General features: G+C 47.0%; 1 protein-coding gene across 3 annotated transcripts in view; it reads left to right on the top strand.

Moving 5' to 3' along the window:
• Positions 1-13,148, top strand: part of PLEKHA2 (pleckstrin homology domain containing A2) — a 58,330-nt gene that overhangs the window by 3,874 nt on the left and 41,308 nt on the right. For all 3 annotated transcript variants that reach the window (XM_035003993.1, XM_035003992.1, XM_035003994.1), the window contains one exon: positions 8,223-8,386. In XM_035003993.1, coding sequence (XP_034859884.1) covers positions 8,246-8,386 — 141 coding nt within the window. In that variant the 5' untranslated portion in view covers positions 8,223-8,245. The remainder of the gene's footprint in view (positions 1-8,222; positions 8,387-13,148) is intronic.

The raw sequence follows: 13,148 nt of genomic DNA, 5'->3' as shown, positions 1-13,148 counted from the left end.
GAACCGCCCAGAAGAGTTCAGTGGAGTCTGGCTCTAAAACACGTGCTCTCTCACTTCACTCTCCCACATCGGTGGGTAACTGAAATCAGCACGCCCTTTCTATGGTCCTCTTCTTGCAGGAGTTTCGACAAATGCACTCACGCTGGTCGCTGTCACCTGCACATCCTCTTTGCCACACCCAGCCCCTCCCCTCCCTCTCCCCCATGGGCCTCCTCCTTAGACAGACACACTTAGGCCACTTACAGTTTCCCCCAGCACTTTGCAAAAGTAGATAAGAGAAACCATGATGTTATCTTTTCAGTTTTCTGCAGCCCATGTTTCAGTGGGTCAGGTTTTAAATGAAGATTATTGCTCTGGATTCCTGCTTGGGAGCCCTGCAGTGAAACTGAATTCATTGTGTCTCTCAACTGGGGGGACTGCCACAATTCTGAAAGTTGGAGATCTCAGTGTTTATAGGCTAACTGATAAACCTGGTGAGGCTGCTCACCTGTGCTTATGATCTCTGGTGGAGCCTTGAGCCATGGGAAGGCCTTTGTCTCCTACTGACTCCAACTACCACATTTCCTTTGACCATAGATGAAGCCTCTGTTAAGAGAGGTCATGACTGTTTAAAATATTTTTGTTGCTTTTGGCATCTTTATTGCGGCGGATCAGTGTTCAGTTTCTCCAGCCTGTTTCCTGAAATGTGTCCCCTTAAAAATTCCTTCTTGAGTGTCTTTTGCCCTCCCCTCCAAGTTCTAGGGTCCGGTGGGGTTTGGGCTGTCTGTGTCACGGGGGCACCTTTTCTTAACTTCCCCGTTGCTGCAGATGTTTGCATTCCTAACTCTGCACTTCCGCTGGGAACAAGTTCTCTCTCACATTATTCTCCTGCCTTAAGACTACTTGGAATGTGTTCTTACAACACTTTCAAAATGCAGTGATAGTTTAACAGTAGGAGATAGACGCTCCTGCACTTTCTAAGTTATAATCTTCGGTCCGTTCCCAAGGATGTGTTTTGAAATAGCTATGCCTGGGTCTTGTGGTTTTTACTGGGCCGTTGGCATGGTTGAAACTCCGCACTACACACTTACGTATGCTGCAGACTTGAACATAGGTGAAGTCGGCTCACATGGCCCGTGCATATTCTAGCAGTAGCTCCACACCCCGGTTCCTGTCTGCTGTATTACAGCCCTCTGAGACCTCTGATGTCATTTCCCGATAAACTTTCTCCTGTCAAAGTTTAGCAATTTCCTGTTGGGATCCCTCTCACTCACCAAGGACCCTGCTCTCTCCAGCTTCCACCCTAGCGGGGTAACAGGACAGGAGATGGGTTACTGCACATCCCACCACATGTCGAGAAACACCTTCCTGACTTTTTCTGGAGCAAAATCCCTGAAATTCCCTGTCCTGCCAATGCAAAGTAACATGAAAGAAAAATCTCCAAATGTTAAAAATGAATTAATGTTTTTTTCATACTTGAACCATCAGAGGCTACAGTAGATGGTTTCATAATGGGGCCAATACCATTTAAGGCTTTATCTCTGTTATCACTTCCCTTTTTATTTACCTCAAAAGTGTCAAATGGTCAAGCAGATGAATCTCCCTTATTTCACTCTTTTTTCCTTTATCTCCAAACTACACTAGCGATCTTAAAAATAAGATATCCAAGGGGTGCCTGGCTGGTTCATTCGGTGGAGTGTGTGACTTTTGATCTCAGGGTTGTGAGTTTGACCCCCACGTTGGGTGTAAAGACGACTTGAAAAATGAAACCTAAAAAAAAAAAAAAAAAAGACATCCAGTAGAGCAGACTATAGCTTTAATGATGTAATAACTCTAAAGCTTTTCTTTAAGAAAAAAAATCTATTTATCCATCTCTTCATTCATCTATTCAGCCATTTATTTAAAAAATGCCAGCCCCGTCTCCGAAGTTTCAAGAAGGAAAATTCCACTGGGGGTCTTGGTCAGGGTTCCTGCTTCATTTTCCCAGAGCATCGGGCATGGTGTGGCTTAGGTGCTATAGCAATAGAGGAATATAGTGATAGACATGGGTGTGAATATTGAGTTGGCCTCAAGGACAGGGGTTCCTCTTATGAAGACTTGAGAGTAAGGAACCACCCCTGCAGGGGAAAGAATGAGCCTGTCTAAGAGGATGTTGCAATAAGAAATAAGAAACCCCAACTCAACCAGATTGGAGAGTGCCAAAGCCCTCTGGGTAGGTACCTGGCTCTTGGGCATTTGTGATGGGTGGGATGGTGTCTTTTTAGGTTTAAGACTTTGGGGCACCTGGCTGGCTCGGTCAGTGGAGCATGCAACTCTTGATGTCGGGGTCGTGAGTTCAAGCCCCATGTTGGACGTAGAGCTTATTTAAAAAAAAAAAAAAAAGACTCTGAAACACCAAATAGTCCCAGGAGAGCTATTATTGAGGCAAGGTTTTGCTTGTTTGTGGACTCTGGAGACTTGACAAATTTATTCTCAGCTTCAAAATTTATACACTGGGGTCAGGGTGTGTGTGCAGTTAAATAGCTTTCCCCACCTGCTGAATAAAAGAACACACATTCCCTGTAGAACATTTGGAAAATTTGGAAAATATACAGAAGTAAATAAAATTCACCCATAACCCATAGTCAATATTTTGGTGTCTATATGTCAGTCTTTTTCTATCCAAATATAGAAATACAAAAATAATATTTAGGGGATTGAGATCATATTGTAAGTCATATTGTATCTTTAAAAAACTTATGATGAGTTTCTCCCTAATTCATTTAAAATTCTCTGAAAACATAGTTTTTTATTTTATTTTATTTTTTAAAGATTTTTTATTTATTTTTTGACAGAGAGAGACACAGTGAGAGAGGGAACACAAGCAGGGGGAGCGGGAGAGGGAGAGGCAGGCTTCCCGCACAGCAGGGAGCCCGACGCGGGGCTCGATCCCAGGACTCCGGGATCATGACCTGAGCTGAAGGCAGACGCTTAACGACTGAGCCACCCAGGCGCCCCGAAAACATAGTTTTTTAATGATTGTGTAATATTTCCTTATGTAAATGTCCCGTAATTTATTTAATTATCCCCTAATCATTGGGACATTCAGGACATTTCCAACTTGTTATTATGAATTCTAATGGAGTTGCCTTTTTAAAAATTTTAATCTTTATTTGCATTTTAGTTTATTTACTTGGATGGAATCCTAGAAGTAGAATTACTGGGTCAAAGGGTATGAACATTTTTAGCTCTCTTGTTACCTATTGCCAAATTGCTTTCCACAAAGGTTCATGCTCCTGTCCTGGGTGTATAAGAATCCTAAGACATCTTTTCAAGTAGATATTTGTTTCAAGCAACAATCTTCTCTTTATGTTCTTGACCCTCTAGTGCCTCTGTCTCCCATTGGTGCATGTTCTTTTTTCCTCCGGCTTTTGGTCCCCAGCTGTCTCTTTTGTATTAATCAGCCTGATGAAGTTGTCAATTGCCTCAGTTCCTACGGGACAGTTTTATTATTTTTTTTCTTGGCTTAAATCTTCTCCAATAATGGAACCTAAGACACTGAAATGGTAGTCAAGTAGGTATTTTGGACAGATGTCTCCCAGTGCCTTTCACCTCGTTCTAAGGTGGGAAGCCCTTAACTCTTCTCATGAGCCTCATCTGGTCAACTGGCAAATGTTGGCTGGGAATCTTCATTTAATTGACATTTAACCCATTTTCTGCTGCTGATCAGTCGGTAACTCAGTGCAAACTCACTTTTTGCTCAAAGTCTCCCTTTTTACCATAAATTAAATATTTAACATATTTTCAAGCGCAGTACATACTTAGGAACCTATACACTGAAGAAATTTGACTCATATAAAGCTTTCCTCTTTACTGGGGCACCTGGATGGCTCATCATTGGGTGTCTGCCTTTGGCTTGGGTCATGATCCCGGGGTCCTGGGATCGAGCCCCACATCGGGCTCCCTGCTCCGTGGGAGGCCTGCTTCTCCCTCTCCCCCTCCCCCTGCTTGTGTTCCCTCTCTCGCTGTGTCTCTCTCTGTCAAGTAAATAAATAAAATCTTAAAAAAAAAAACTTTGCTCTTTTCTCTTTTACTCTTCATTAAAATACTTTCTTCAGTTATTTAGATTATGTGAAGCCATGTTTTGGTTTGGTTTGATGAGCGTGTGTGTGTGTGTGTGTGTGTGTGTGAGAGAGAGAGAGAGAGAGAGAGAACGAATGCATTACTGTATGTGCACGTAATTTGAATTGCATTTTACAAGATCCAGGAAGGAAGATGAAGCAGGAAGCAAACGTGAAAAAATGTTCAGCCTCATTAGGCATCATTATATATTTAAAACTAGCAACAGTTGGAAATGAGAACATTCAATGTATACAAGATTATGGAGATGGTAACAATATATTGCTGACTGCAAAGTAAACAGACAATGCTTTTAGCAAGCAGTTTTGTAATAGGTCTCAAGAATTATAAAAGATCATTACCTATGATCTAGTCATATTACTGCTTGGAATTTGTGTATGCTGTTTCCATGTGAAAGAAGAAACAAAGCATGAAAATAAGAATTTTCATAACATTATTTATAATAGTGAAAAGTTGAATATAATCTGTCTAATCATAGAGAAATGGTTAAGTAAATTATAGTAAATGCAGTTCAGTAATGTTATGCAACCATTAAAAGCAATGATTATAAAGACTGTAGCAACATGAACATGTTTATGATATAATTTAAAAATTTAAAAAGGCCAATTAAGCGGAGAGGGGCATGAAAAAGCATGCAAAAATGAGAACGATTGGCTAGAGTGAATTTTTAAAAAATTCCAGCATTCTTACACTGATTTCTGCACAAAAAATGGAAAATTCTAGGGAGGTCTCGCAAACTTGGGAAAGTGGGTACTGAGTTGGGTGGACCCAGGTCCTTTCCTGCACAAATCTTCTGTGTTCTTTGTCACCAATGTGTTGTGAAGACTCTGCAGCTACTTGCTAGGAGGTTTCATTATGCTCTTAGAGCAGAGGTGAAGGGGCTCACCTGGGAGAGGGGTATCTGATGCACCCCAGTGAGAACACTCGCCATGTTGTCCTAGGAGATGGGGAGAGGGTCATGGCAGGATATGGGGCTTAGGACATGGGTTGGGGGCAAGTCCTGGGCACCTATGTCACCCTCCACTCAATAGTTTTACCGTGGGAAACTTGGATTAAAATGAAATTTAAGATAACAAGTGATTTTAAAGAGTCAGAAAACAGGCTAAAACTATGTAATTGGAGGGATGTAGAAAGAATGGTACAAAGCTTTGCCTGGGTCTTAGTAGGGGAATTTGGGGTGACAGTATGTATGTGTGCATCAAGGTGTTTCTCTTCCCTTATGACTCACTAGCACTTCCCTTTCTCCCCTCACTGCCCAGTTGTTGGGGCTGGGCATGGGGTGGCAGAGATCAGTGGATTAGGGGGGCCTTTCTGGGAAAAAGAGGAGCCAGGGGCCTTGGAAGATGGTGGCGGCAGGTTGAAGAGCAGAGAGAGGGAGTTGGGGGATTGGGAGAAGCAGGCTCCCTGTACCAAACCTTAGCCTCTGTTCTGACAAGGGATGAAAAGTGGGGTCAGAATGAACTGACAGAGGATTGGGGGTTAGGACGTCAGGTTTGTGTTTGGTGCACCATCTTTTGAGTATGTTGCTTCTGTGTGGGCCGGCTAGGCATAACAGCATTTCCCTGTGATGCTTGGTTCTCCTGCAGCCCATCCTTCTCCCCTGCCTCCCACATTCTTGATGAGCTCCGTGACTCAGCTGCTTCCCAGGACATCCGAGCAGCTTTTTTTTCTGGCGATAGAACCACAGTCAGGAGAAGTAACCAGAATTCTTTTTGTTCTCCTTCCTTTTTCCCTTGGAGATGGGAAGCCCCCTCCACAAAGGCAGCCTGTTGGAGGATTGTAGACAGTGCCTTCTCTAGCCTGTGACCTGACAAAAAGGCTGGCACTGATTAATCCTGTAGGCTGAAAAGGGAACATTTGAAAGCCAGCAGTAAGCTGGATGCCATGCTTACCAGCTGGGTCTAAAGACCGTCAGCTTGGTTACCCCCCCTGCAGTTTATATGCTTTCTCTTAGAGATGTCCCAGGAGTGGCAGCAGTCCTGAAACTTCTGGAAATTCGGTCTCTGTGGCTGGGCTGGCATCAAGGGAATTTGCCTGGTTTTCTTGGGGATTGGGTGAGCTCCCTCCTCCCGACTGGGCGGCTGTGCATGGGACTGTGCATGGGATGCATTGGACATCCCAGCCTTTCTGCATGGGACTCCGATTTCCCCCAATTCTCTGGGGGGAAGCTGCATCCTTTCTCAGGGGTATGCTCCTTCCCAGCCAAAGCCAGGCCTCCTGCCTTCCCGTCTTTGACCCAGTGTCTGCTAGAAGACTTGAAATTCCTCCCCTGGTGCTTGTTCCTGACTCTTGGCTCCAGCCCACCCTTCCCCTTTCCCGACCTCACGCTTGCCCGGCTACGGAACCGCAGCTGGGATGGAAGGTTCGCTGGGAAAGCACCGGGAGAGCAGGGGTCCGGCTGTGCAACCTGTGACAGCCAAGATGCTCCTTGGCACCGTGGTCCTCCACTTCCTCCATATTGCTACTTCCTTCTCCACCATCTTCCCAGGTTTTATCCTGTTCTCGCCTTTTCTTTTACTTCTTTCCTTCCTTTTAGCTGCTTTTTCACCTTTGTCCCATTTCTCTGCCTGCTATATTCTTTTGTCCCCCACCATTACCCAGCAAGTAGCCGTGGGCCCCTGACCCATGTCCCTTCTGACTGTCATCTGTCCGCATCAGGAATCTGGCCTGATCTTAACCTGCAATCAAGGATTTCTTGTTCCCTGGTATCTTTGTGTGTGTGTGTGTGTGTGTGTGTGTGTGTGTGTGCGCGCGCGCGCGCGCGGGCTTACACGCACTCACATGAGTGTTGGCGGGGGGCACTTTTTCTTGGGTCTGCCTCTCCACCGTGCAGGCCACCTATGGGGGTGGGAGAGAAAGACCATGCCACCAGTTGCCACCCTTCAAGTGAGCCTAATCTTGTGGGAATGTGGGACTGGCCTGCCCTGGGCCTGGACGACTCTGGGTGTGGCATCTTGGTAGCTTACTTGCTGACCCAGCGTGGTGGTGCACGCATGGCTTCAAGCCAGCCGGCTCCCCACTTTGCTTAGGGCCTTGGTGGGCTTGGGTCACGGTGAGTTTCGCTTGTTGAAGCCAAGCGGGGCCCAGTGGTGGGTGTTGTCTGTCCTTGAAAGTCAGAATGTCATGTGGTGTTTTCTGACCCTTGTGGGCCCTTGTTCTACCTGTGCACTGTGCTGTGATCCAGGTTGGGTGTAACTGCTTACTGGAAGGTGCTCATCCTCCTTGGGGAGGAGAATAGAGCCCCCGCCCTTCGTGTGGCTCTTCAGAGAGTCAGAAGGAAATCACGTGGAGAAAGGAGGCTGGCTTGAAGGTGAAGCTTGTCTCTCATCATCAGAGACCCTTTTGGAGTCAGTGAAGGTGTTCATTGGTTGGGGCCTTCTTCTGATTCCTCGTTCTTCCAGTCATAAGTGGCCTTTGGGTAACAGCAGAGTGAAGTAAGTGAAGCTAGGGCTGAGGGATGTGGCCCTGAGATTTAATTCCTTCATGGAGCTGGAGGGTTTGCTCTTGATGACTGAATTCCTGGCAAAGTTTTATACGAGCATTTGAGTTGAAGCTTAAATATTTTCTGAGTTTCTTTTTGTATAAAATTGGGTTATGGCTTACTTTACAAGGCTTTTGTGAAGGGCAATAATAATACCTAGTGTTTATGAAATGTTTAATGTGTGCCAGGCACTTTATTCTCACCAAAATCTTAGGAGGTGTAGGCACCACTATTATCCCTGTTTTACAGGTGCAGAAACTGAAGTGCAGGAAGATGAAATAGCTTACAGTCACACTTATTAAGAGGCTGAAACTGGAATTAGAACCCAGGCCCCTGATCTAGGCTTATTTCCTCTTTATATGTAAAGTTACCCGAGGCTCTTCTCGGCACACAGTAGCACCGCAGGAAACTTAGTTGAGTACCTGCTCATGCATTTTGCTGGCTGTGTATGAAACAGAATTGAGAGAGGTTTCCAGGGTCTGGTTGGGGTGGAACAGTTGGTGCTCTGGGGAAGAAGGGCCGATGAGAGAGAGAGCCTAGCTTCTCACAGAGATGAGTCAAGCCAGAGTGAAGTTCTTACAGGTCCTGAGGCAGGATGAAAGTCACCTTCCTCCTCATCACCTGCCTTCCTCCTGCCGTGCAGGGTGATGTGAGCAGAGCCCAGGAATGCCTTATGTGGATCGACAGAACCGAATCTGTGGGTTTCTGGACATCGAGGAGAATGAGAACAGCGGCAAGTTTCTGCGGAGGTACTTTATTCTGGACACCCAGGCCAACTGCCTTCTCTGGTACATGGACAACCCCCAGGTGAGAGGCTGCATGGGAAGGTGGTGGGGCGGGGGGGTGTGGTGGCTGGCCTGGGAGGAATGCCAGTGGGATTAGCCTCAAGGGCTTCAGCTCCTGTGGGCAGCATCAAACTGGTACTCAGTGAGGAGGGGGAAAACCCCCATCAAACACATACACACACACAGGGAACCATCCCAGATGTTAGCTTGAGGAAAAGGAAGCTCATCTCTCCTGCCCCTGGGGGTCTGGTATCTTTTCTTGCACTCAGGAATTGAACACTCGCAGAAGTCCAGGAGAGGCTGGCCCGGCTGGTTCCGGGCTCCAGGGCATGGCTTGCTGTCTGTCACCAACCTTGTTATGGCTGTGGCCTCGTGACCACTCCTGTTCTTCCAGTCTGGGGCCCCTCTCTGGCAGAGAATGTGGCCTGGTTCCTTGAGCTGGACAGATGTTGGACTACTTCAGTCTTGTTCATCAGGGAGTCATAGATCACAGAATCCTGGTTTGGAGGTGACTTTGGTGGTCACCTAGTTTTGCTTCTTCATGCTACAGATGAGAAACTGAGTCTCAGACATTGGAATTGACTTCATCAAGGACACAGCCAGAATTAGGTGACTTGCCTAGCATTTTGTGGCAGTCAGACCCCCTACTTTCTGTTGCTCAGCCTGGGAATCCCTGGAGTCGTCACTGGTATGGGAAAAAGTCTCAAGTCTTTTTTCTGGTGCTGTGAGTGCTGCTGGCTCTTTCCTTCCCACTGCCCTGGAGCAGTTTGGTGGACCGAGGCCCCAAAGATTGGCATGGCCCCTGAATGTCAAGTTCACGGCTCATAGCCATGTTGTGGCTAGGAGGGGTGGGGGCTGAGATCTAGCTCTGGTCGAGAGACTTGGGAAGAGGGAAGTCTGGGTGTTAGAGGATGGATTTGTGCTTTAAGATGTGCAGTGGAAAAAGATCACTGTGAGTCTGTAGGTCATTATCCAGGGACTAATCCTCTAGAGGCCTTTGGCATTTGTCCTCTGGATTTGATGGCTGAGAGGAAACGCTATAGATAAAGAAAATATACTCAGGTTAGCTGCCACCTAGTCACCTTCTCCAGGAAAGACTTAACCCTAAGTAGAATCGTGCCCCATGTGTCACCCCACATCCCTGATAACCCTTCTGTTGATTACTTTCATCTGAAGTGCTGGGCTTGCAGGATGAAGCCTACATATGGACACTTATGTCCTTGACTTAGCCTGGAATGCTTGCCTCTGATAATGTTTTGGTCTTGGGTTTGCCTTCTGGCCCTACTCTATCATTTTCCCTGCCTTTGCTCTGTACAGGTGCCCACAGCTGGGTCAACAGATCCACTGTGAAGGGAAGTAGCACTGTTGAAGGAGCTTGGGATCAAGTCTTTGTTGCTGTAGACTCGGCTTCTGGCATGCCAGGGGTGAGCCCCGAGTGACTCATGGTCTCTGGGTTTTATCATTCCCTTTCCCTTTTTCTCCCTTTGTGTACTTTCTCCCACTCATCTGTCATATTAGCTAGGGTAATTCGAAAGTATTTTTGTCTTGACATATGTGCTTACTGCAATGCTTCCTGCTAGGACTGTTCTTAATCCAAATGCACTTGCCTAGGGAATCCTGACTAACTGTCAGCAGCCACCTCCTCTGAGAGCTGGTCCCTCCTTCACATCCTGGACCACAGGCTGAGAATCTTGCTGTCAGTGACAGATCACCCAGGGCCACATTGTCACCACCTCAGATTTCAAATGTTGCCAGTTGTCGGGATTTCCCTTGCTCTGTCCTGCCCACTGATTTGACTGTTCTTTGGTTCTAGAACGTGCACTGACCTCGAATGCTCCACCATGGGCTGCCTCACTGGGAACTCTGGGGTCAGCCTCTGCAGCAGGTCCTACCCTGCCTAGGGGGCCTCCTGCACTTCCCTGCTGACTCAGCTCTCAGGAGGCTCTTGGAGCTAGAGTCTTCTTTGAGTTTGAGTTATCAAATGGAACTCGTGGCCACTGCAGGAGAGTCTTGACATTTTCCCCGGAAGCAGAGATTTCAGCTGGCTTGGCCTGTGCCGAAAAAACAGTCTTGCTGTGGCAGGGAAATAGTTCTGAACGTTTCACTCCGCCTGTCGTTAGCTTAGCTCTTTCTTCGTCGTGTTAGTGGCCAAATAGCCATCCTAGATTTGAGAGTGGCTATTTTTATAAGTTGTAAAATAGTATCAGCAAACACTTACGAGTATGTGGCAAGCACTGTTCTAAAGACTTCAATGGGTTTTCATTTCATTCTGACAAGTCTGATTGGTAGGTATTATTGTCCTCATTCTAAAGGTGACGTGGGTAAGGCAGGGAAGAATTTGCCCACAGTTACACAATGAGAAAGTGACAGAGCTGGGATCCCGGCGCTGGCAATCTCTGACACTGTCCGGCTCTGGTTCCCCTGCCTTTATTTATTTATTTATTTATTTATTAAGATTTTATTTATTTATTTGACAGAGAGACACACAGCGAGAGAGGGAACACAAGCAGGGGGAGTGGGAGAGGGAGAAGCAGGCTTCCCGCCGAGCAGGGAGCCCGACGCGGGGCTCGATCCCAGGACCCTGGGACCATGACCTGAGCCGAAGGCAGACGCTTAACGACTGAGCCACCCAGGCGCCCCACCATCTTACTTTTATAGGGAAAAGGAGATGCCTGATATGGTATCTTAGTTAATAGGCATTCATAAGTGGGAGGTTCTCTCAACCCACGTCTCCGATCTTTGCCTGTCGAAGCTACTTGGTAGTTGGTGTTTCTGGAGCCTGGTTTTACTACCACTCCCGCTGCCACTACTATTACTCTTAACTGCTGGTTATCCTTCCTGAGTGCGGAATGCTTTACGTATATCGTCTCATGGAGTCCTTCCAGTGATCCTGGGACTCGGGGGCTATTATCACTCTGGAAGTACTCCGCAAGGTGCAGGAAGTTTGGCACCTTTGTTCAAGGTCACACAGGTATAGCGCTGGAGTTGGCGCCAGGTCTGTGTGTGACTCCAGTGTCCGCTCTTCACCTGTGTCCACGTCCTCCTCCCGATGTCTGGGCTCAGCCCTGTGCTTGGTCCCGGGGACCATGTGGGAGGTGAATTCAGTGAAGTCTTTGCCACCAGGAAGCTTCAGGTTTAGCTGGAGAGCTGAAAACAGCACCCACAACTGCGGTGCTAAAAATCTCGGTGCACCTTTATAACAAGATAGCGCATTGTTGAGTTGAACGGCCAGATGCCAGTAGTTTGGCTGAAGGAGAAGGGGCTGCCATTTTCCTCTGCGGCTGCCCATCTAAGGAAGATGTAGGGCCTCAAGCTGGAGTCTAAGATGGAAAGTTCTCAGGTCTGGGAGATAAGAGATCAAGGCTCTGCCACGAAGTTATTTTGTACATTAGGTAAGTTATTTATCCTCTCCGGGCTGTAGGTACTCTAGATGATTTTTAACATGGCTTTTAGCCCCTCAATTCCTGAAGGGCTGAGAAGAGTGAACTCCTGGAGTTTAGCAATATCGCTTAACGTGTATTTGCTCAGTGCAGAAATACATCCTGTGTGCCATACACCGGTATAGATGCTGAGGTTCCAGCAGTGGATAGACCAAATCTGTGCCTTCATGGAGCTTACGCTGTAGGTGAGAAATGTGGCAGGGAGAGAGGGGCCCCCCTTCATGGAGATCCAGAGAAGGAGGGATGGGTGACATGGATCACTACCACAAGTGATTTCCATTTGTGGGGCATTGTAAAAGTTTAGGTATATTTTCACTTATAATATCTCCTTTGATTGTTATGCTCCCTGTCCCAGGCAGAGCGGCAGGGGAAGAGGAGGGTATTTCTGGGTGAGGGCAATAGCAGTCGTTTGGAAGCCTCTGAGGCAGCACCAAGGAGGAAGGTGAGCTTCCTGATCAGAGGGGATTTAAGGTCAGGTTCTCCAGAAGAAGATCCCAAGGCCAGGAATCAGGCACCAAGGCAAGGATTTGTGCCAAGTTCATTTTTTTTCTTTCTTTCTTTCTTTCTTTCTTTCTTTCTTTCTTTCTTTCTTTCTTTCTTTCTTTCTTTCTTTCTCTCTCTCTCTCTCTCTCTTTCTTTCTTTTCTTTTCTTTTCTTTTCTTTTCTTTTCTTTTCTTTTCTTTTCTTTCTTAGATTTTATTTACTTATTTGAGAGACAGAGAGAGCATGAGTGGGGGGAGGGCCAGGAGAGGGAGAGGGAGAAGCAGACTGCCCACTGAGCAGGGAGCCCGATGGAGGGCTCCATCCCGGGACCCTGAGATCATGACCTGAGCTGAAGTCAGATGCTTAACTGACCGAGCCACCCAGGTGCCCATGGGCCAAGTTTTTTCTTAAGGAAATGTTCTTCTGGAAATTGTCAAGAGAGCTGGGGAGCAGGACAGGGAAGCAGAGGAAGCCAGACAAGGGTCTGAGCTCAAACAGAAGTTGGCAAAGGGTAGGCCTCAGCCCGAGGCTGCAGTGGGGCTCAGAGTAAGTTAGGCCTCAGAGTTGTCCAAGGGAGGTGGGCTTTTGCACGCCCCACTGGACAGTCACTGGTTTCGGCTCTACAAATGTGAGCAGAACAGCTCCAGGAGCCTGAAGGCTGCCCTCTGCTCACGGGACAGATAGCAGGTACGCATTAGGGGTCAGCATGCATGGACCAGGTACAGCCTGAAATGTCTGATAGAATTTAGAGTTGATGCGGTAAAGTATGAAATCCAGGTTTTTGATACAGGCAGTGGTGACACCAGACCAATACGGGATGAAACCCATTAGCTGAAAAGGACCCCTATAAATGGAAAGTTT

This window comes from Mirounga leonina, unplaced genomic scaffold, assembly GCF_011800145.1.
Source record: "Mirounga leonina isolate KUSES-001 unplaced genomic scaffold, KU_Mleo_1.0 Mir_128, whole genome shotgun sequence".
NCBI lineage: Eukaryota > Metazoa > Chordata > Mammalia > Carnivora > Phocidae > Mirounga > Mirounga leonina.
The sequence above is the reverse complement of the archived record's forward strand: the minus strand, read 5'-3'. Positions and strand labels throughout refer to the sequence as shown.